The sequence below is a fragment of the Seriola dumerili genome, unplaced genomic scaffold, assembly GCF_002260705.1.
Source record: "Seriola dumerili isolate Sdu_G_001 unplaced genomic scaffold, Sdu_1.0 BDQW01000073.1, whole genome shotgun sequence".
NCBI lineage: Eukaryota > Metazoa > Chordata > Actinopteri > Carangiformes > Carangidae > Seriola > Seriola dumerili.
Genome location: NW_019174328.1, coordinates 4,482,442 through 4,504,902, shown reverse-complemented (window position 1 = coordinate 4,504,902; position 22,461 = coordinate 4,482,442). Strand labels below are relative to the sequence as shown.

Below are 22,461 nucleotides of genomic sequence, written 5' to 3'. Positions count from 1 at the left end.
TTGTCCAGCTTCCCTCTCTCCCTCTCTCTCTCCCACGCATTATTGCCTTCTAGTGTGGCCTCGCTCCACCACTGTCACTCTGACTCTCAGTTACACTGTAGTGAGCCTACTCCTACTCCAGCCGCACAGTCACCGACGGAGGGATCTCCTTCAGTTACACCATTTGAATTTAGCATGCATGAAAAAAAGAGTCGGTGAGAACGTACTGTATAAGCATAGGTTGTCATCTCGTGTCTGGGTCTATGTGAGTGTGTGTGTGTGTGTGTGTGTGTGTGTATGTGTGTTTGTGTGATTGTATGCTCCACAAAAGAATACCCAGAAGCTTGTGTTTGCTTTCTAGCTGTCTGCTGTCTATCATTAGAGTAATAAAAGACTTGCTGTGCTGCACGGCGAGGAGTTCTTGTCTCTGAGGCTCCTCCATTCTGCACAAATTGCCAGCTGCTGAGTTCTGATGGATGTTTGTACGCTGGCCCAAAAACACAGGTTCCACTTTAAACCCCCAGCTCCATTATCTCAGAGGGAGACGGGGAAGGAGGGTGGGGGGTGGGGGATGGGGGGGTCTGTCTGTTTGTCTCCTACCTCTGTCATGCAAAAGTGTTTTAATTAAATTGCACAGGCCCCAGAACACACACACATACACACACACACTCTGCACAGAGAGAGAGAGGTTTACCCAAATATGCAGGGCTCTCCTCCCATTCTCTCTCCGTCTGAAGCATCTCTGCTGCCATTTCTCCTCTGCCTTCCTTCCTTCCCTCTCTCTCTCTCTCTCTCTCTCTCTCTCTCTCTCTCTCTGTGCCCCCCTCTCATCGCGCCTGAAGAGTGACAGGCTGTGTTTTTCAGCCGATGTTTGAACACCGAGCGATCAATGCCGGACAAAGGGAAAGAGCGGGGGTGAGGGGTGGGGAGGGGCAACACAATTGGTTATTGACAGAGAATTCAAAGTCTGAAAGACTGGAGGCGACAGCTTCGTAAGAGGAGGGTAAGGGGATGTGAGGAGAGAGAAAAACACAAGACGGGGAGGAGAGGATTGTGAGAGAGGCACGACGATGAATGCGATTCATGCTCATGGTTAAGCATGACTTTGAGATGTGTTAACTTTCATTATTCATACTTGCTTGTCTTTACCTGCGTGAATACCCACTTACAGTGTAGTAGGTGGTTAATTGAGTGTGTGTAAGTGACATAAAGTGAGGATCCTGACAGGGTGTGACCTGTGGGTGCAGGAACAAGTGTGTGTACGTTGTGAGTGTGTATGCATGGATTCATGTGCATGTTTTTGTGTTTATTATTGTTCTGTTGTCCTGCTCTGAGCTCTCCCTGTGTTTCTCATGTGTGTCAGTGACAGAATTTAGCATGATGTTGTCCTTGTGTTTGCAAGGTGTAGAGCAAAAGTAAAATTTAGGTTTTTTTTTTTGTTCATCCATCAAAACAGAGACAAATACAGCATTTTATAATATACAGAACCCCCATGTAAAACAAATGCAATCAGAGAGATCACAGGAATTTAAGACGGGACCGGTGCGACAACTACTGTCAGTCTGAGTTTTAGAAAGGCTGCACAGTTAATTACAGAAAATCATGTGTCACACACGTCTCCACAATTTCTGAAAGTGTGACCTTGTCATATTAAATGTTTGTATACTTGAGATTCCCCTGAAATTCCCAGTGTGAGATATCACAACATTCATAAAGTGATATGTTGAGGTGGAGAAGCCAGGGAATAAAACATCGCACGGCACCGTCTTTAACAAAAAAAGATCTGACGGGGTAAAAAAAGAGCAAATCAAGTCAATAAAAAAGGCAGTTAGCGGAGTGTCATAACTTTAGATTTGATCGTCATCTGTCATTGGTTTATCCAGCTGATGAGAAATGATTTGCTTTTGTAACTGGGTAAGTTTGTTTTTTGCATCTATTTTTGCTGCATATCTATCAGAAATCCAACAATGGAAAGGAGAAGGGAGGAGGTGGGAGGTGAAAAACAGTAAACCCTCCCAGTGCAAGAAAAATAACTTTCTTTTCTGAAATTTACAAGATTCTTATATCTATAATCATCACCACAAGAAGTTTTTCTTTACTGCACAGCGTAGGTGGNNCCGGGGGGGGGGGGGGGGGGGGGGGGGAGTGTGCAGCGTTGAGGGTTCAGTTAGGGGTCACGGGTTAGTGAATAAATGTAGTCGACGGTAGGAGAAGTGACTGCAGAAGAACAAGGATGCATGTGTGAGAGTGATGGACTGGAGGGAGGCAGAGACAGACAGAGGGTGACAGGTCCGTCCAGGATGGCTGTTGGGCCTGGAGCAGCTGTTGCCCTTTCTGTCTGTCCTGTAGCCACAGCGCTACCAGGCTCTGAGCTGTGGGCAGTGCTGCCTCAGACTCGTCTGTCCCCGCTGGCCCTTTCGTGGTGGAGGAGGTTTGGGTCAAGAGATGCCCACACCTGAAGACGGTACAGGCCTCTTGAATTTCTACTGGTTTGAATCCTGCCACAACTTTCTCTCCCACTTCCTTCATGCTTCTGTGTTCCTCTTTGCTTTCCCCTAATGTCTCAGACAGAATCTGTCAAGGGGAACAGCGGGATGGGGGGTGGGGTGGGGAAGTGCTCGTGTTCCTAAAATAGGAGATGGTATCTTTCTAAGTAGTTTCTCTTGTTCCCTGGTTGTGGCATAAATGATCAAGTTGGGCTCGATTCATTTTGAAAACTGAACACTGCAAATTAGCCCGGTTTAAATCTCGGCGTGGAAAAGCCGCTGCTCCTGCCCTCAAACCTCTTTTTTCTTTACCCACTGAATGTAGAGAGTGAGATTTAAAAACTGTAGTACTGTGAGACTGCTGTGTAAGAAAAGCACAATTACCCATGAGCTGTGTTCAACTGTGTGTGTGTGTGTGTGTGTGTGTGTGTGTGTGTGTGTGTGTGTGTGTGTGTGTGTGTGTGTGTGTGTGTGTGTGNGTGTGTGTAAGTGTGTGTGTGTAAGTGTGTGTGTGTAAGTGTGTGTGTGTGTGTAAGTGTGTGTGTGTGCAGGGAGGAAAGTGCACTGGGCTGGATATGCCCTTACCGTTTTGGCATCTCCTGACTGGAGCCGAGTCGACCCCGTCAATCCCCTGCACTCCGCTCCAGTCTTCCATTTAATGCATATTGAATTCAGATCATTTTCGTAAGCAGAACAAAGTTTTCTATTGGAAGGTCAGACCCATTAACAATTTATAAGAACTTGAATTTACCTGAAAGAGAAAGTCAGAAAGTGATGATAAGAGTTTGATAGTTGCACTGCAAACAAAGAGAGAGAACATTTCAATTTATTGGTTTTTGTAACACACCTTAACAAAGTGTGCTTGATAGATGTGTCAGGATTCAGGCCGGTCATTATATCTACACTGTGGACAATGTTTATTCTTAGTCTGTGCTTCAGTGTTTGTGCCCAAGTACACAATGATACAATCCAGCTGATGGATATACACGAGTTGTGGCTGAGCTTGCATCATAGTCTGCCGCCCTGCAGCCCTGTAAACAGACGAGTCTGACTGACACAGAATGTTTGAGTCCGACGCCAGCACCAACAGCTGGAGAAAATGATTAACGATAGGTGATGTTATGTGTTTGACAGTTGAAGTCGTTATATCATTTAACATCATTATAATACGCTTGAAACTGTCAAGTCAGTTTTATTTACACAGACCAAAATCACACATTTGTCTCAAAGGGCTTTAATGTGTGTACAGCAAATGTGCTGACCCAGGAATTTTTAAAAAAACAATGTAGTACATAGCTAAGGTATCATTGCAGACACATAAATCTGTCCACTGCTGGGAAAGAAGTGGTAACCAATAACATTGCAGGATTGATGTACTGCCTGAGATCTATCCGTCACTATCAGAGTAACAAGTCCGAGTGAAGAGGTCACAAATATCGTGTCCTTCCTGCCAGGAGAAGCTCTTTGCAGCATTGCCAGGAGGGATGTGTCACATCGGAAATGTCAGGGGATAATGTGCGATCAACGGGACCTGTCCGTGGAAGGTCAGCAGCTCTCCTCCCAGCTGAGAGGCATGGACTCATCCAGGGAGACCAGAGCAGGAGGCTTGCATTGACCAGATTACTGGCAATAATGTCACGGTGACACTCCATTTATAGTTCGAGCTGTCAGCACCTTAAATGTCTTGGTGAAATACACTAACAGGGCTGCCTTAATGTAAACAGTCAAACAGACAGAATTCTGTTGACAGAATTGTCCATACATGCCCCAAAGGTGGATTGAGACAAGCTGTCACACACACACATGTCCTCCCTCTAGTTATGTGATAGCTTATTGATCCCCATGGGATGAATTTGTCATTTTGTTTATTTCTTACCTCCCCGACAGGAAGGTCAGAGCGGAGGATCCCCCCAAAAACTGATGGAAACTTTGCAATGCTCCGGTAGCAGGGAAGCGCTTTAACTCAGGTCAATCACCTGAATCACTTCTGTGTTCTGTGTTTTCAGAGAGCAGCGACTACAGCGAGGCCGAGGTCCTCCCCGACTCCTTCCCGTCAGCGCCGGCAGAGCCTCTCCCAGAATTCCTGCTGGAACCGGAGGACGCTTTTATCGTAAAGAATCGGCCGGTCCAGCTGCGGTGCCGGGCGTCACCGGCCACGCAGATCTACTTCAAATGCAACGGAGAATGGGTCAATCAGAACGATCACATCACCAGAGAGAGCCTGGACCAGATCACAGGTAATACATACACACACACAGAGATGCACTGGGAACACATCTACACACACACACACACACACACACACACACACACACACACACACACACACACACACACACACACACACACACACACACACAGTAATGTCACCTTGTATTTCACAAACATAAACATCATACTCAATTAGAAGCATCATTTTCAACTACATAATCCATTAGCTCCTATAGGGTTTTTATTTGCACATTAACTGCTTTTGGCCTGCAGCCAATGCATTGTTTTTATGCACTGTGAAAAATATGCCTCACTCCTCTCTCTCTCTCTCTCTCTCTCTCTCTCTCTCTCTCTCTCGCTCGCTCCCCCTCTCTCTGCACAGGTCTGGTGGTGAGGGAGGTGGACATCTCAGTGTCGAGGACCCAGGTGGAGGAGCTGTTTGGGCTGGAGGACTACTGGTGCCAGTGTGTGGCCTGGAGCTCGGCTGGCACCACCAAGAGCAACCGTGCCTACGTTCGCATCGCATGTCAGTATCAAGGCCGTGTGCATGTGTGAGCGTGTGTGTGTGTGTGTGTTCGTGTGACAGAGAGAGAGAGAGAGAGAGAAAGAGAGAGAGACAGAAAGCAAGGAAGAAAGAGAGACAGCAGAAGGGCAAATGTCTCTGACTTTTTTTCTTGTCACATGTGTCAGCTTAAGTATATATGCAAATACATTTTGCTGTAGCACTCCATCTCAGTCCCCTGTGGTAATGTGTGGCATAGTGTGATTGACACTGTGCATGTTTATGAGGATATGAAGGAAAAAAAAAAAAAGCGACAGAGTGACAGAGACTTTTTGGGGCTTTGTCTGGTGCGTGTGTGTGTGTGTGTGTGTGTGTGTGTGTGTGTGTGTGTGTCTCTGTGTTTTTGTGACAACCAGTGTCACTAAGATAAACAGGGTGTCACTCTGCTGTCATGAGGCAGCCTTCACTAATTGCTGACTACATCTGTGTCACCCACTGTAGACCTGAGGAAGAACTTTGAACAGGAGCCGCTGGGGCGGGAGGTGCGACTCGAGCAGGAGGTGCTGCTGCAGTGTCGCCCCCCGGAGGGCATGCCCGCCGCTGAGGTAGATCTCGCTCTCATCACCTGACCATCTCATGTGATAGTCTTTCCTCTGGGGTTAAAATTTGTGTTTTTGATTTCTGATGGGTAATAAATAGTTCAAATACGTTTAGATTTTGTGGTGTGTCGCAAGTCCACGAGACAGCAGAGATCTAACTGATCAATAATCAATCACACAAATTTACGCTCTACAGTCTGCAACAACATAAAGAAAAAGGGAGCAAAGTAAAGGGCAAGACACTGAAGTTTGAGAGATTTAAGTCTCTTCAGCTACGTGGCACCATCAAAGAATGATCAGTAATAATGTTCTTAGTTATTTAAGCAACAAAGCCAAAAAAAGAAAAAGGCTGCACTTAAATCCACTTAATGTCATGTTTTCACACTGAGCTGCTCTAACTGTACGGCCCTGCATCAGACAGTTTTACTTCTCTCATAAAACAGCAGTGCAACAATATATTAAAAAAGAAAACAAATTATTCAGAAATGTGTGATTTTTATGACTTTGTAAATATTTATGTTCTGCCTTTTTAGTGGCTTAATAGCAGAGTTATTATGTGAGATAAAAAGTACATAGTGTGAAAGCGTAAAAGCATGATATGTGATCACAGGAGAGCATTTAGTTTCACAGTAATTCCTAATTGTATTATTTGTGGTTGTTTGATATGTTATGTTGTGTCCTTCAGTGATGAGGAGGAAATGTCAATAATAAAAGAGAGTTTGGCCAAAAGAAGCCACAGATGATATTTTTCGAACCTGAGAAAGATCAAATATTGACAATGTCTGATCAATAGCGAAGTCACTGTGTGAAGCGTGTTGCTATGGCTTAATATTCTGCAGGTTTATAGTGTTTGCTGAAAGGGTCTGTGTGTGGCGTGCTGACTCATGTTTATGCATACACACCTGCTGATTTGTACGATGATTTATGTGAAGAAATATCTGCCAAAAGAATTAAAGGGAGTGAGAGTTTTAAATTAAATTCTTTTAACAAAGTTCTTGATTTTTTATACCAGTGGTGTGTGTGTGTGTGTGTGTGTGTGTGTGTGTGTGTGTGTGTGTGTGTGTGTGTGTCTATTCCCGCTTCTCCGCAGGTGGACTGGCTGAAGAACGAGGATGTCATCGATCCGTCACAGGATTCCAACTTCCTGATCACCATCGATCATGATCTGATTATCAAACAGGCCAGACTCTTAGACACCGCCAACTACACCTGTGTGGCTCGTAACGTGGTGGCCAAAAGACGCAGCAGCACCGCCACACTCATTGTTTATGGTAACACATGTGTTTTTTCCTCACAGCTCACTCGTGAAGCTAAACCTCCTGCTATTCATGACAGATGTTCGCTATGATGCAGAACTATGAAGTGTTGGTTTCTGGGAGATTTTGGTGGATTGGTCTATTAATCTTTGCCCATCTGTCTCTCTGTCAGTGAGCGGAGGTTGGTCTTCTTGGACTGAATGGTCACAGTGTAATGCTCAGTGCGGGCGGGGTTGGCAGCGACGAACACGCAGCTGCACCAATCCCGCCCCTCTGAATGGAGGAGCCTTCTGCGAGGGTCCGCCCTTCCAGAGAGTGACCTGCACCACACTGTGCCCAGGTGAACATCTGTATTATTTACATGTTCAGATGAAGCACACATGCACTGGAATATCGGGAGATTTCCCAAACGGACCGTTTTGCTAGGAGCAGAATTTTAAAACCGAAGCCAGGACAGAATAACATATGGTCATTTCATCATGTAACTGTGAAGTTGTGTACATCAGGAACACAGTTATGATTTACTGTCACACACTGTTCTGGGTCTTACTGCTTCACAGACCAGGTGTCAGACCATCCTGACTCCAAAGTCATTTAAACTTCTCAAATTTCAGAATGTATTTTGCAAATTGCAAAATCATGCACCTCAAGCCATTACATACAGTATGCATCATGCTGCATTATAATGCCATACCCAGTTCCCTTCTACCTGGAGTGATGCAAGTATTGAGCTATAAAATGACTCACATCTCCGCTGTCTCGTTCCAGTGGATGGAGGCTGGACAGAGTGGGCAAAGTGGTCCGCCTGCGGGACAGAGTGCACCCACTGGCGCAGTCGCGAGTGCCAAGCCCCCCCACCCATGAACGGAGGAAAGCACTGCAGCGGCAGCATGATGGAGAGCAAAAACTGCACTGAAGGGCTGTGTACACGAAGTAAGTCACAAGATCAATGTATTTGAGCTGGGGTGGTTGTTAAATGTCAAAAGAGAGTAAATATTTGGCTGATTTATATTTCCTGATGTAATGCATCCTAATTCTTCACTTGGTCAGTACAGATCAGCATCTGTGAGATTTAGTTCACCAGTGCAGATAGTTGAGCCGTCTAATATCTGAAGGAAAGTGGTGTTTCTGAGGTTTCTATAGGGGTCAGTTCCCTAACAGCCTATTTGCTGCCTCAGGTGGTTTTGGAATTGATAATAGCAAACCTTGCAGTCAGAGATTTCTTTGCTCATTGCTCATTTTTATAGGGTGTATTTTATTTCAAAGCCATTGTACAGAACTATATTTCAAGGGTGTTTAGCCATTGTAGCTTGATGAGAGCGCAAATGACATAGAGAGAGCTGAAAAGAACATCTTGGACAGATGTTTCATGAGGGAGAATTTAGGTTCACAAAGAGAGAAGGCAAGTGATCCACATCTTTAAAAGCACAGATGGAGAGAGAGAGGAATACAGATAGAAGCAAGTGCACGCTAGGGGAGTGCATGGAGTGGGAAGTAAGCATGACACGGCCAAGTTGAAAAATTAGCACAGAGAAGAGCATATGAGAGTGAGTCAGACTCGCACTGACACCCAGTGTGCAGCCCGTGATGAGCTGGGAGGAATCCAGCTGACAGCGCATTAGAATCTTAGAGACGCACATCCACAGAGGCAGCGAGATACGTTCAAGTGCACACATAAAAAAAAATAAATAAATAAAAAAAAAACACACACACACACGCACACAAGGCACAAAGCAACACGCCCGAGCATACAGACAAGCCTCGTAAATGCAAGTGCGAGGGGGGGGGGGATCATATCCACATTAAGTGCAGCGCTGTGCTTCAACTCTATCAGACCTACATGCGAATCTTGACATAAACAGGCTTCCACGGAGCAGCCAGATTAGACAAATACACTGTCTGATTTGGCTGTGGAGAGCTGAGCGTTCTCAGGAGGCCGTCAGCAAAACATGCACTCAAGTCGCTCTGACAGAGGAGGGAAGATGGGAAGCACTGTGCTGGAGAAAATCTGTGAAGGTGTCATTCGGCAAACTGCAGGGGACTGACTGACTTATTTATTTTCCCACCATGTTGATATGATTATTCCGTGGTCACAAGTATCATGATGGCATTATGACTCCTTTCATTCCTCACATCAGACAACAGATGCTCGCTCATTGTTAATCCCTCTGAGAATCGGCTAAATACCCCAGTCATAAATGTAAAATGCTCGGAGACATCACAAACCATCATCCTCACTGCATCATGGGAGATTCTAATAGCCACTGGCTGAACGGGAGACTCGAGGAGACCATTTGGTGTTTTGATGAAGCTGGGGAAAGATGAGGGCTGTTTGGTTTGAGATGTAGTAGGAGACACAGTCCTGAAAGAAGGTCTCGAAATTTATCAGATCAATCAGTGACACCACACAACACCTGCATCCTTTACATTGTGCAGACGATTATGCTGAACCTGATTCCTGACACGTTTCCAGAAGAGACGCTATTGTTGTTTTAGATGTTATGTATTTATTCTTTCTCGCAGTTCGCCTTTTATGTTTACATTCACATTTTTCAAATTGATGAGCTATTGTTTACTTTGCTTTGTATTATGTTGTTGCATCTTTCATTTGCATAACGAGTAGTCCATCCATTTTTATGTTTTGTGTTTTTTTTTTCTTTTCTTCTTCTCTTGTTTTGTCTCCTGTTCAAACAGATAAAAAGATTTCTATTGAACATGCAAGCCATCGTAAGTTCACCTTCCCATGACTTCACTCCTTCACTGCATCATACTGTTTGTGTTGTATGTGTGTGTGTGTGTGTGTGTGCGTGTGTTTGTGTGTCTGTGCGTGTGCTCATACAGGTTAGGAGTCCGAACATCTGTGTTGGCACATGGATTTGAATGTGTGCAGTGTTTTGCGTTGAGTCTGTCTGTCCACACCTTGTTGTCATCTCAGATCGAGTCCAGTGAAGTCTCGGCTCACCTTCTTGTCCAGCTGGCTCATGAGTGTTGTTGTCCCATCCTGTCTGTTGTGTTGACTAAGTGTAGCGTGGCTTCCTGAGCCAGCTTCATGTTAGCACATTGTAACCTTTACACAGCAGCTTGCTGCAATTGCAGATTAAAAAAAAAGATATAATTACAAGTAGAGCCCGACTGATGGGGCAGATCCCGATACCTTAAAAAAATTTTGATATCGGTATATTGGCCGATATACGTATATAAACACTTTGTAATGAAAGTATTTTACAGTTTAACAATAAACTTTATTGTCCAAAATGACATCAGTGCACTGAAATAGTAAACTTAACTGAGAATTATAATAATTTAATAATTTAATATAAATAATATTTTTATATATATATATATATATATACACACTATACACTGTTGCCCATAAAGTTGTAATAATTTTGTTTTCAGACACAATCCTCTGTTTATTCCTATTTAAATGCATCATTAATCACTTTTGACCAGGTGCAATGATTACATTGTGTCCCAATTACCCAGGTGAAATGAAATAAATCACATTGTCACAATCATTTCATGGAAAGAGGTAAAAAATATTTTATTCCAACTTCATGAGCAACAGTGTATATATCTGTGATAGGCCAATATCGGCCAATAAAAAAGGCAGATCGATAAATCGGTTGGACTCTAATTACAAGAAACAGATTAATAAATTGCAATTCAGCAAACTGACCAAAAACAGTTGATCTGGCTCTGACCCAATATGACAGAGAGGAAAATCTGCACCACTGTTATGGAGGGAGCAGAATAACATGTTTCTAAGCTGAAACTCTTTGATCCACTGGCTGTGCAGGGGAAGCTCCAGCACTTGCTGGAGAAAAACAGTTGATTTCTGTATGACTTTCAGTTAATCTGTGATATAGTTTACATTTGAAGTGATGGTAATTCCTCTAGCTCAATGTGACGTGGGCTCAGGGGAGAGCAGCCACGGTAATGCACCTAATTCGCTATTGTTCCGTTTCTGGTAATAAGTGCGGACGGCTGTCGGATTCGGTTCCATCGCGCCACGTGAGCATGGGAGCTCTCCTCTGCCAGCCTGTCTGCCTCCGGCTTTCCTCTCCACCCTTTCTTACTCTCTCACTGCTGCTCTGTAGTGTCTGTGGTTCCTTCCAACTTCTTCCCCACTCTGTTTCTCTCCTGCTCTTTTAACATGGGCCCTCTCCTCAAGCACTGCTATCCTTATCTCTCCTCCTCACCACACTTATAATCCCTCTGTCCTCTCAACAAATCACAACCTTATCTAGCTTCTTCCTCTCGCTTTTTCCAAATTGCCTCTCCTGTAGCTCTCTTCTCGTTCGTTTATCCCGCCTGTCTACTCCCTCTTCTTTTCCGCTGCTATTTGTCTCCCGCCAAACGTCGCCGCTCGCCTTCCCCTCGTTTCTGCTGCTGTGTGACTGGCTCACGTGTCCGGGTTGGGTCTGGCTCTGCTAGTGTTGGGGAGTCAGGGCTAAGCAGGCTTTGTCGGGCCTGCTGACCAGTCACAACCAATCACCCGACAGGGGAAAAGAGAGGGAGGCCAACGGGGAGCAGGTGAATTTAAGGTCAACCTCCGACCCCAACCCCACGCCCCCCTAGGAGTTGTTTATTACAGTTTTTCACAATTGTTTTCACACTTGTCTCAATACCATGTCCACTTTTCAAAACTCTTCACAGTGTGCTTTTGAAGCGTGCACCTGAGCACATCAGTTTACCTCACCCTCCGAAACACTTTGTGTGACTCATGCTGCCATAACTCCCATAAGACTACTTTGTCACTCAATGTACAATGAACTAAAAAACTACTCGGGGCATCGCAAAATATATATAGTATGTGTTTCCCTATCCTCTATTTTTACATCCACAAGCAGCTAAAGAAACCTTTGATCTGTTTATTTGCCTCTCACAGCAGACATCATGACCTGAGTGTGGCAAATTTAACTCAATGAATACATTTTTTATTGTATCAGAAACCAAGAATAACAACTTTTCCTGTGTAATGAAAAAAAAACAAAAAACAAATCACAGAAGCAACAGTATTCTTCAGTGGGCTTTACTGTGTTTTGCCATTTGTTCTCACAGTGCAATACACTGTGGTTCAGAAGATACAGTCAGCTAATCAAAATACATAACGATCAATGAAAAACTACATCTATATTATATTATACCTATATACTGTACATACACATTTTACTATTTATATATATCAGAATAATATCGGAACAATTTTATTCATTTATTTTTATTAATGATCATTTTCTTTCACGTATGAAGTTTCATTTGTCTGTGAAAGTTGTTAGCACATTTCCATCCACAGTCATCTGAATTACATCAGGTTTTAAGCTGAGGGTTTGAAAGTCTCCGCAAAATCTGCTGTGGTTATAGATTTTTGCTGGTGGTGAACACTGATCAAGAGAGGTGTTCATGAATTTAAGTGGTGATTGAATACCTTTTGATACTACTGATAAGGTGAATGTGTTAAGTGTATTTAATTATTGAGACAAGTGTATAAACAATTGTAAAAAAAAAAAAACTTGGTTGTGGTTGGTCTCTTCCAAACAAAAAGATGTAGTTGTGGCTGAACAACCGGTAATATCCTGCAAGCGTTTTAGTCTTTACACTCACATACTCACAAGTTCACTGAGAGAGTTATCGTCACTGTGATCATGTCTCCTTTTTCATACTAGTGGTGACGTGATTCCCTTCCTAATGCACTTCCAGTGTAACAGCTGTGGGACACAGTCCACAGTCCTCGCTCTGTGTAAAATGCACGATAAGGTTCAGCTGAAGCTCATTTTATAGCCGATCCACCTTTCTCTCTCCTGATACCAGTGCCAATACCTCGAAGTCTACAGATGCACAACTTTTAACAATTGTACACCTCACTGCTTGAGACTCGTTGGCATAATTTTTATGTCTGTAACTTTGGAAGATACACGCCTCAGCGAATGCACTTTTGCACAGAACAAGGACTGTGGATTTGTCCCCCCATCTGTTCCACTGGAATCACGTTGTGGAGGGATGTCTTCAAGCCCAGTATAGACATGAGGAGAAATTAAGGCAACCAGTATATCATTAAATGCACAAATGGGCATGTCAGTATTGTTTTAAGATAGACATAAATATAAACCTATACTTGAAGATATAAATCGCAACTGTGAATCATTTCCATCACTGATTAATTGGTTGATTATTCTTTGTGATTAATCGGGCAGTCAGACATGCCTGTGTTAGAATCTACAGTCAAAAGTTGCATTATAAGTCCCAGAGCTCGAGGGGACGCTGCTTGTTTAGTTCGATCAATAATCCAAATCCCAAAGATATTGAATTTACAGTCATACAATGATGTGAGAATTCTCTCGTTGTAGTAGCTGGAGAAAGATGATTTGATCATCAGAAATGATGGGCATGTAATGAATTAATCGACTAATCTTTTAAGTGCTAACTTAGACTGCAATAACTAATTTATACTACTTCCTGCTGCAGTGTGTGTGCAGTAAATCAGATGCTGTCTCATCAAGTATTTTTCTTTCACCCCTGTGTTTCCCTTGCGTTTGTGTCTGTATGTGTGTCTCTTTATAATGTCTGTTGTTGTGTCCTTCTTTCAGCGCTGGCCCCAGGTATGGGTGTAGCGGTCTACGCCGGTCTGGTGGTGGCCCTGCTGCTGTGTGTGATCCTGGCGCTGTGCGTGGGAGGCCTCGCATATCGCCGCAGACGCCGCCATCTCCACGGAGATATCACCGATTCTTCGTCTGCTCTCACCACCGCCTTTCACCCTGGCAACTACAAGCCTCCCAGACAGGGTGAGTCACACACATACTTCCATTCACACATACACATTATTCAATACACATTTGGATTCTCTTTTTTATCATTGTTTTCACAACTTTTCCTGTTTTTAGTCATCCTCATAGGAGAACTTCTTCACAATTCATGTCATTATCACACTGCTATTTATAACATCATATAAATTAATTGTCTTTATACTGTTATCTCCTCTCGCTTAGTCAGTTCTCTGTTCTTCGGTGCATTACATTTTTTTTCTTCATTTTAAGCATTTGTTATGCTATTCCTTTCTCTTGTTCTTGCCATCAAATTTTAATTAGCAACATTAATCCATTTCACTCGCGTCACTTTTAGCACTCTCAGCGCGGCATGTGTCATTTCTGGTGATAAGAGAACAGCTCCTCTCTTCTCCTGTGTCTGCAGATAACCCTCACCCTCTGCATCCCTCAGCTCCTCCCGATCTCACAGCCACAGCGGGGGCTTTCCGCGGACCCCTCTTCTCGCTGCAGCACGGGGTCAACGACAGCCCCCACAAAATCCCCATGACCACCTCTCCCCTGCTGGACCCCTTGCCCAGCCTCAAAATCAAGGTGTACAACTCCTCCACTCTTTCCTCCCTGGAGCTCCCTGCTGACATGGTCTCAGGAGACGGGGAGATCCTCAGCCTGAAGTCGGTAGGCACCGTGGGTAGAGAGCGGGAGTATCATAGTCACACCCTGTCCAGAGAGCCCGGGCTGAGCACCAGCGCCACCCTGGGTAACCTGGGAGGACGCCTCACCATCCCCAACACAGGTAATAACACCCCCAACTGTCTTTTTATGCACAAATGGAAAGATTTGTATTCTAACACTGTGAAGCAATGGCGTGCTCAGTTAATCACACAGAAGACAAGATTAAGTCGTGATGCCTTCGCCCTCAGGTGTGAGCCTGCTGGTCCCCCCTGGCACAATCCCCCAGGGGAAGTTCTACGAGATGTACCTCATTATTAACAAGTGGGACAAAACAACGTGAGTGCCTTATCCCTCGATTTCACTCATCTCCTTTGCAGCCACGTAGCAGAACAGACCTTATTCTCACCTCAATCAGAAATGTTCCCATGCAAGGCTCACCTACTGCGAATCACTTGAAGGTTATTAGGCGGCTCTATCACTTTTTCTTAAGATAAAAAATTTATCAACTTGACTCAAGTTCCACACGAATATTGGAGTGGATTAATTTCTTGCCAATTTTCTGCAAGTCTGATATTCACTTCGCCTGAAACACATCAATACCAGGATGTTCCCGACCTGCTACTGATGTGTCGTGGCCATGATGTTTTTCTATAGTGTGTGTGATGTTTCAGCAACAGTTGTAAATGTGTGTGTGTGTGTGTGTGTGTGTGTGCGTGTGTGTGTGTGACATTTTACAGGCTACCCTCTGAGGGCAGTCAGACTGTGCTAAGTCCTGTGGTGAGCTGTGGCCCGTCTGGTATGCTGCTGAACCGTCCTGTGGTCCTCACATTGCCCCACTGTGCCCAGCTAGACACACCTACACCCGACTGGACCCTCACACTCAAGACTCAGACGCACCAGGGGGCCTGGGAGGTCAGACAGTCACACAACTAGGTATCGAAATAATGGAGAGCTTGTTGTTGCCGATGCGGCATCACTGAACCCTGCCTCCATCTTTTTTTCAGGAGGTGCTGACGGTGGGCGAGGAGACTTTGTCGTCTCCGTGCTACCTGCAGCTGGAGGAGGAGTGTTGTCACGTTCTCATGGAGCAGCTGGGAACGTACGGCCTGGTGGGCCAGTCCTGCCCCCCGCAGCCTGCCTGCAAACGCCTGCAGCTGGCCCTGTTCGCCCCCCGGGCACCCTGCCTCTCCCTTGACTACAGCCTCCGGATCTACTGTATCCATGACACCCCACATGCCCTCAAGGTGTTTATTCTGTTTATCGATCTCTTTTGTCTGCGTGTGCGTCAATGTCTATATCTGAACTTGTGTCAGTTTGTTCAGCTGCTTACCTTCATTCGTCTCGTGTCTCTGTTTTCGCTTCTATTGACTTGTTTACTTCTTTTTCTTTGACTGGCAACGCTAGTTTAAATATTAAAAGAGCACTCCACTGATTGAACATTGCACTCCTATAACACTGCTGGACACAAACAAAGAGTCAGAATCAATGCAGCAGTGCCAGCGATATTGCCTGTTTTATTCCACACATTCTTCCACCTCGTCAAAACCTGGCACCCACTTTACCCACAATGCATCTCACCTGCCGACAGTTTTGTTGGAGATTCTGGTGTGTTATGCTAGTGGCAGCTAATGTAGCTTTGAGGAGCTAGCCTCAGGCAGAGATGAGGAGCTCACTTCCTGTCCTGACTCACACTCTTCAGCCCCAACCGCCGCCGACTCAAATGACATCAGTTGAGACAATTTATCAGGTTTTGTGCAGCGCCCTCTGCAGCGCCCAAAAAACATTATGCATCTTTTCTCACGAATGCACCAGACACTCCCAAGGAACTGTAAACAGACTTGAGATCTCCTTTAATAAGTGCAGTACTAGTAATTTATTTAAGCATTTTCTTTTAAATGAAAAATTCATCCATCATATCAGCTGCAGTTGTAAAGTATCTCTGTAACAGAGATTGGTTTGGTTTTGGTTTGGGTTTATACAGCAACCAGTGCCATCTGTGTATTTGTTTGTTTGTTTGTTGATATGATACACAATGTAAACATGCACAATCGTAGCAAAGATTATAATTTGCATCCATAGTCCCTGGGCAGGTACTGTAAAACAAAAAACATTACAAGTAACATAAATACAAATATGAAATACACAAATAAAAATAATTACAATTTGCAGCGTTAAAAGTGATCGCAGATGTGGTTTGACTTAATGTTTGAGATATGTCATGGAGGCGGGACGTGTAGGGCACTCCTCTATTACAAGTGGTAAGGCTTTATAAGTAAGGCCAATATTTACTTCCCTTTACTGATCCCTAGCGCCAATGCCACTCTCAGCCCTCTGTTTAATGAGTTCATTTAAAGGTGGTGGGGCAAGTCCATGCAAAAACATATACATACATAGCATATTTACATTTTTCCAGTATATTGTGATTATGCTGTTTTTTTTTTTATCTAAAACTTTCATGGCTTTCATAACAAGTGATTCTATTATCATTTACATTTTCTTAGGAACAACCTGTAAACGACCAGCTGGTAAAATAATACTCGATGTGTGAAGAAAATCACTGAGTGTAAAAACATCCTATCTAAATAGTCAGTTTAAAAAAAGAAGAAAACCAAAATAAAAGACAGATTAAATCATGCAGAAGATCTGAACTTGCGAAATCAAAAAGCAAAGCATGAAATGAAATGAAATAAAAAGGTATAAATATAAATAGAGCATAACACAAACAAGGTGTTGTGAAATCAAAGCGTGACACAGGATGATAACAAGAAGAGGATAATAAGGATTGGAGGGCAATAGAGGAGTACCGTCCTCTCTGAACTGACCCTGCAGATCCACCCTGTTTTGTCAGATTACATTCTGGAGGCGCTGCTTCTGTTCCATTAGCAGCCATGCCTCAAAATAGTACGGCACAATACAAGCTCCCTACTAAACAGCGAGTGAGCAGAGCGTCCAGAGAAAGTTGGACTCACTCACTGACGTTAAATATTTTCCCTCCCTCAGTCCCTTGTTGTATGTTTGCAAGTGTTCGCAGAGCAGCCAGGGTGGTAAACATGAGCGTGCTGTGTGCAGTTTACTGGCAGCGCATTACATGATTTCTGGCTGCTAAAGTTCAGACAGCTTTCAACCCAGGCAGCTCTAACACGTTTCCATTTGGAGACATTGTCTAAGAGAATGCACAACACATTTTAATTAAGGATTTTCGAAGGTGTGCTCTCGAAATGTGTCATAATTATAAACCTGTAATGATCGAATGAAGGTGTTCCTGAGCCCGTCTTCTCTCTGCCTCTGTGCAGGAGGTGCTGGATCTGGAGAGGAGTCTAGGCGGAGTTTTGCTGGAGGATCCCAAGCCACTGCTCTTCAAAGACAGCTACCACAACCTGCGCCTGTCCATCCACGACATTCCTCACACTCACTGGAGAAGCAAACTTCTGGCCAAGTACCAGGTGACATAATGCAGCAGATGATATACTAGCCTGTTGATTTGCATGTAGGTCTAGAAGAGAGAAGAGTGTCTGCATTTGAAGGAGAAATCATCAGAAGCTTACAAATAGTATTGTTACTTTGATTAATAAGCAATACCTCATAAGCAAACGCCACGGTCTGACAAACTCTTCAGACTTCAGAAGGATGTTTAGGATGAGAATACAGCCAGTAGATTTTATAGTATCCACTGCTGTTGCAAACACCAAAACTCTCTGCTGCATTCTCTTGGCGGCAGCAACCGAAATTGCAGTCTGAACCTCCTCTGAATAAACAAACAGCAAATCTGATAGTGCTTCTAATTTATGGACAGTGCGCTTTAGAAAAAAAATTGTGCTGCAACACACGCAGACCCACTTGGTTGGAATCAAAATAACATATATTGCACACCCCTTGAATGGAAACTTGTGTTCTAGATCATTCCTGACTGTGGTGCTCAGGACAAAGATACTTTTAATCCAGCTCTTTTTGTTTGACTATTTTACTTTGTGTGGCAGGAGATCCCGTTCTATCACATTTGGAGCGGCAGTCAGAGACCACTGCACTGCACCTTCAGCCTGGAGAGAGGCAGCCTGGCCGTGTCGCAGCTCACCTGTAAGATCTGTGTCCGACAGGTGGAAGGGGAGGGACAGATATTCCAGCTGCATACAGATATTCAGGAGGTAATGGTGACAGCTAAAAACAGGCTCGTGCACACATTGATAATAGCAATATGGAAGCCACAGAGGCACGCTAAAAAAAAAATTAAAAAAAATCACAAAATGTCCGTCTCTGTCATTCCAGACTCTACCACCGCACTCGCCCCTCCCCTCAGGAGGCACCTGCCTGCCTTCCTCTCAAGTGGGACCCTATGCCTTTCGCTTGCCTGACTCCATCCGCCAGAAGATCTGTGCCAGTTTGGATGCACCCAGCGCTCGTGGGTGTGACTGGAGGCTACTGGCACGCAGTCTGGGCTTTGACAGGTCAGATCAGCCTCACATGTTAATGTGTGAACAGCAGCTTGGCCGCACATTGATAATAGCGTAGTTGTAGAGTCCAGCGCTGATACTCAGGTTCTTAGTTCGTTCTGTGGAGTGATGAATTTGGGGTTGTAATTTAAAAAGGGCTTAGAGTTCAGTGTGGGTTTAGGCTATGTGTGACACTATAAACTCAAATTTAAACAGAAAAACAGTGTTGTATCCTGTTCATACTGAACAGGATAATTAAAACATGACTTGAATATTAAGTTCAGGAATATGATTATTATCCATGTTGTATATTTCATCTTGCTAACTACCTAGTCCTGCTCTGTGAAATATGATAGTTAGTTGGGCATCAATACAGGACTGTCATAATGAAGTGTTACCAGCAGCATTTGCAACATAAAGTATTAATGACTTTAAGTGTTCGTAATTAATAATGCAGCGCTTCCTTCACTCTGTCCTCTTCTGTTGAGAATAAACTTACCTCGTCTCTCTTCCCCTCAGGTACTTGAACTACTTTGCAACAAAGCCCAGCCCCACAGGTGTTCTGCTGGACTTATGGGAAGCCTGTCACCAAGGTGACGCAGACCTGGTCTCTTTGGCGACCGCGCTGGAAGAGATGGGCAAAAGTGAGGTGCTAGTTGTCATGACAACTGATGGGGATTGTTGATTGGTCAAGGAACAATAGAGCAAGCCAGACATTTTTTCCCCCACCGTGATGAAAATAAGGATACCTGCCTATGAATATGCACCCTGGCACACATCATAAGCCCACAGAGCATTTTGGTTCTCTCACATGCACTGTATTACCTCTGCCTCATCTCACTTCTCACCGGCCCTCTGTAGCTACATCCACCATAACCTGTCTCCCTGCGAGCCATCTTATGACAACTGCTAACCCGATTCAGCTTGAATCCTCCAAAGCAATGTTGCATCTGCAAGATGTGAAAGCATTTTAAGGGTAAACGAAGATATAAAGTGTGTGTGCTAATGACTGTCTTCTTCAACGATTGAAAATGATGCTATTCTTGTACATAAATGACAAAGCTTTGGAACAAACAACAACAACAACAACAAAAAAAAAAATCCATGTATTCAGCGCACTAAAGCACGCACAATAACACAGACACACAAAGGCAAACACCATGTTTACCCATGTTTCAGTAGCAGCATGAAAGTGCATGATTTAACATCATCTCACCTCATGGCAGGGGCTTTTGTTTCCTCCATTGTCATTCTGTGTGGGAAGTGAATGACAGGCAGCACAAACCTGTCTGCGCCCTCCTCAGGCTACAGACACACTCCAACACACACGCGGACAAACTGGTCATTAATCGGCTCTGAATCAGACAGGCTAGGATTTCTTGTGTAACTGCTTTGACTGCCAACAAATCATATGAGGACCCAACTCTTAAGGTTTCAGGGCTTGAGCTTATCGCTTTGGGCTGAGAAAAAAAAAAAAAAAGGAATAGAAAGAATCAAAAAGCTGCCTCTTCTTTGTGGTGGGAGGGTGAATTGTGAAGTTTGTTTCAGAATTGGTGGATAACTACACCAACTGACTCTTTATATTGTACCAACAAATGCCTCAAAGCCTTGGCATATCTTTCCGACTCACAGGGGTTTTTCTCTTTCATCTCTCCTCACATTCCTCTATCGCTCCGCCACACTCCTCCGATCTGTTGAGAATAAACTGCAGGAGAGCTTTCTGGTCATCCCTTAAAAGTTTCCTTTGGGGAACGCTCTTTAAGTTATTATCCATATTTGTGGATTTTTTTTTCTCTCTCTCTCTCTCTTTTCATTGTCATTGCTGTTACGGTCATATAGAACCAGTTTTATCATCTGTGCTTGTTTAGGCCGCTGAGCTGCTGTGTATTATTTCTGATTCTAGTAGAGCAGGCCAAATGGGAGGCTTAGGTGCACAGCGGCTGTCTCAGCTGCGAATAACAAAACCATGTTTGTTTGTTATTCTTAATATTGTGTATCTATTCGAAATGTAAAATATGAACTGTACAACATGATTAGAGGTGGTCAGACGTCCAGGTGAATATGCTGTACGCTGTATTTCATAGGCATTTTTTTTTCTTTGCTGTAACTGAGGGCAGTTCCCACTGTTCAGAATAGATTAGCCGTGTCTTGAATCAACTAGGCAGCAAGGGACCATCAAATTTACCTCAACACTAACTGCATTATGTTTCGATCTCTTCTCTGTCCACTGTCTGTCCATCAGCGTGAAACTCATTACTTCTCCCTCCTCTCAGTTTGATAACATATTGTTTTTACTAAGCCGCCTGCTTTGTGGTCAGGGTTCCTCAAGCTATTTGCATTATCAATATTGTTCTGTCGGTTATTGTTAGACGGGAATTGAAATGCTGTCATCTGTAACATTGTCTTTACTTAATTTTCTGTGTGTCATTGAGTCTTTTCCTCCCTCAAAAGCAAAAACAAAGTGTTCATATCTTCAAACCACAAAAAAAAAAAAAAACCAAAACACAGGCAGTATCCCTCCTCTTCAGCAGTGAGTCATGTCACTGTTTTGTGTGAATGAACTCAAACTCTGTGTGTGTGTGTGTGTGTGTGTGTGTGTGTGTGTGTGTGTGTGTGTGTGTGTGTGTGTGTGTGTGTGTGTGTGTGTGTGGGTGTGTGTGTGCGTGTGCGAGTGGGTATGTGGGTGTGCAAATAGAGTATGTGCACACGCTTAAGGTCTGTCATTTCTCTTTGTAAGTGCTATGCAAGTACAAAAGAAAAGCAAAGCATTTTTTGACTTCTTTTGTTTCCTGGAAGAGTAATTCTATTTTTTCAGACCAGGGCATTGACAGGGTTCTGATTTTGTATCCTAAAGTGGTTAAAGAGTGGTGACGGTAGTCTCTGTGGGAATCCTCCATTTGGATCAGAGGGATTGGATCAGTAAACAAGGACGCGACAACTGAAAAAGCACACGTGGAAGAGGAAAACAAAATTTGGTGCAATGGCTACAATACTGGTTGTGACTAACATTATGAACTCGTGCCCTGCAGACCTTTTGCGTGTGAGGAAATATCAACTGAACATGACCGGTCCAGTACTTTGGATCCCTAAACACTGCAGGACTATTTTCTTTCCTCGAATCTCGTGACAGAGACTGGCTAGCTGTAGACTACAGTGTTCATTTGTCCAGATTTCTCGAGTGTCTGTTGGATCTTTGGCCATAGCTCTGGATCATTCGTGCTGGAACTGGACAGGATTCTACCTTGCTCCCATCAAAGAGAAAACAATTAGCCTTTTGTTCAAGAAGTCAGACATTTTTACAGAAAAACAAAACAAAAAACCAACAAACAAAGAAAACAAAACTGATTCAGTGACATTATTTTATCTCTGTAAAGTACCAATTGTAAATAAACGTCTAGCCTTCTTACCTGTAACTAAATATAATTTTTATGCAATAAATTATATTTCTTAGTTTAACTGCAGTGTTTGTGTTGTTTGTTCTGTTGTTATTGAGTTAAAAATGTGTTATTACAAAACCAAACAGTGTAGAAGCAGCTTCCATTAAATCCATAGACCAAATTAC

General features: G+C 43.7%; 1 protein-coding gene across 1 annotated transcript in view; it reads left to right on the top strand.

Moving 5' to 3' along the window:
- unc5b (unc-5 netrin receptor B) overlaps positions 1-19,584 on the top strand; it is a 35,572-nt gene extending 15,988 nt beyond the window's left edge. The window contains exons 3-19 of the mRNA XM_022744003.1: positions 2,329-2,443; positions 4,472-4,702; positions 5,059-5,202; positions 5,680-5,783; positions 6,868-7,048; positions 7,206-7,373; positions 7,802-7,966; positions 9,728-9,760; positions 13,624-13,818; positions 14,225-14,593; positions 14,721-14,808; positions 15,210-15,384; positions 15,477-15,716; positions 17,766-17,915; positions 18,450-18,614; positions 18,736-18,914; positions 19,419-19,584. Coding sequence (XP_022599724.1) covers positions 2,329-2,443; positions 4,472-4,702; positions 5,059-5,202; positions 5,680-5,783; positions 6,868-7,048; positions 7,206-7,373; positions 7,802-7,966; positions 9,728-9,760; positions 13,624-13,818; positions 14,225-14,593; positions 14,721-14,808; positions 15,210-15,384; positions 15,477-15,716; positions 17,766-17,915; positions 18,450-18,614; positions 18,736-18,914; positions 19,419-19,584 — 2,868 coding nt within the window. The remainder of the gene's footprint in view (positions 1-2,328; positions 2,444-4,471; positions 4,703-5,058; positions 5,203-5,679; positions 5,784-6,867; positions 7,049-7,205; positions 7,374-7,801; positions 7,967-9,727; positions 9,761-13,623; positions 13,819-14,224; positions 14,594-14,720; positions 14,809-15,209; positions 15,385-15,476; positions 15,717-17,765; positions 17,916-18,449; positions 18,615-18,735; positions 18,915-19,418) is intronic.
- Positions 19,585-22,461: the final 2,877 nt, after the last annotated feature.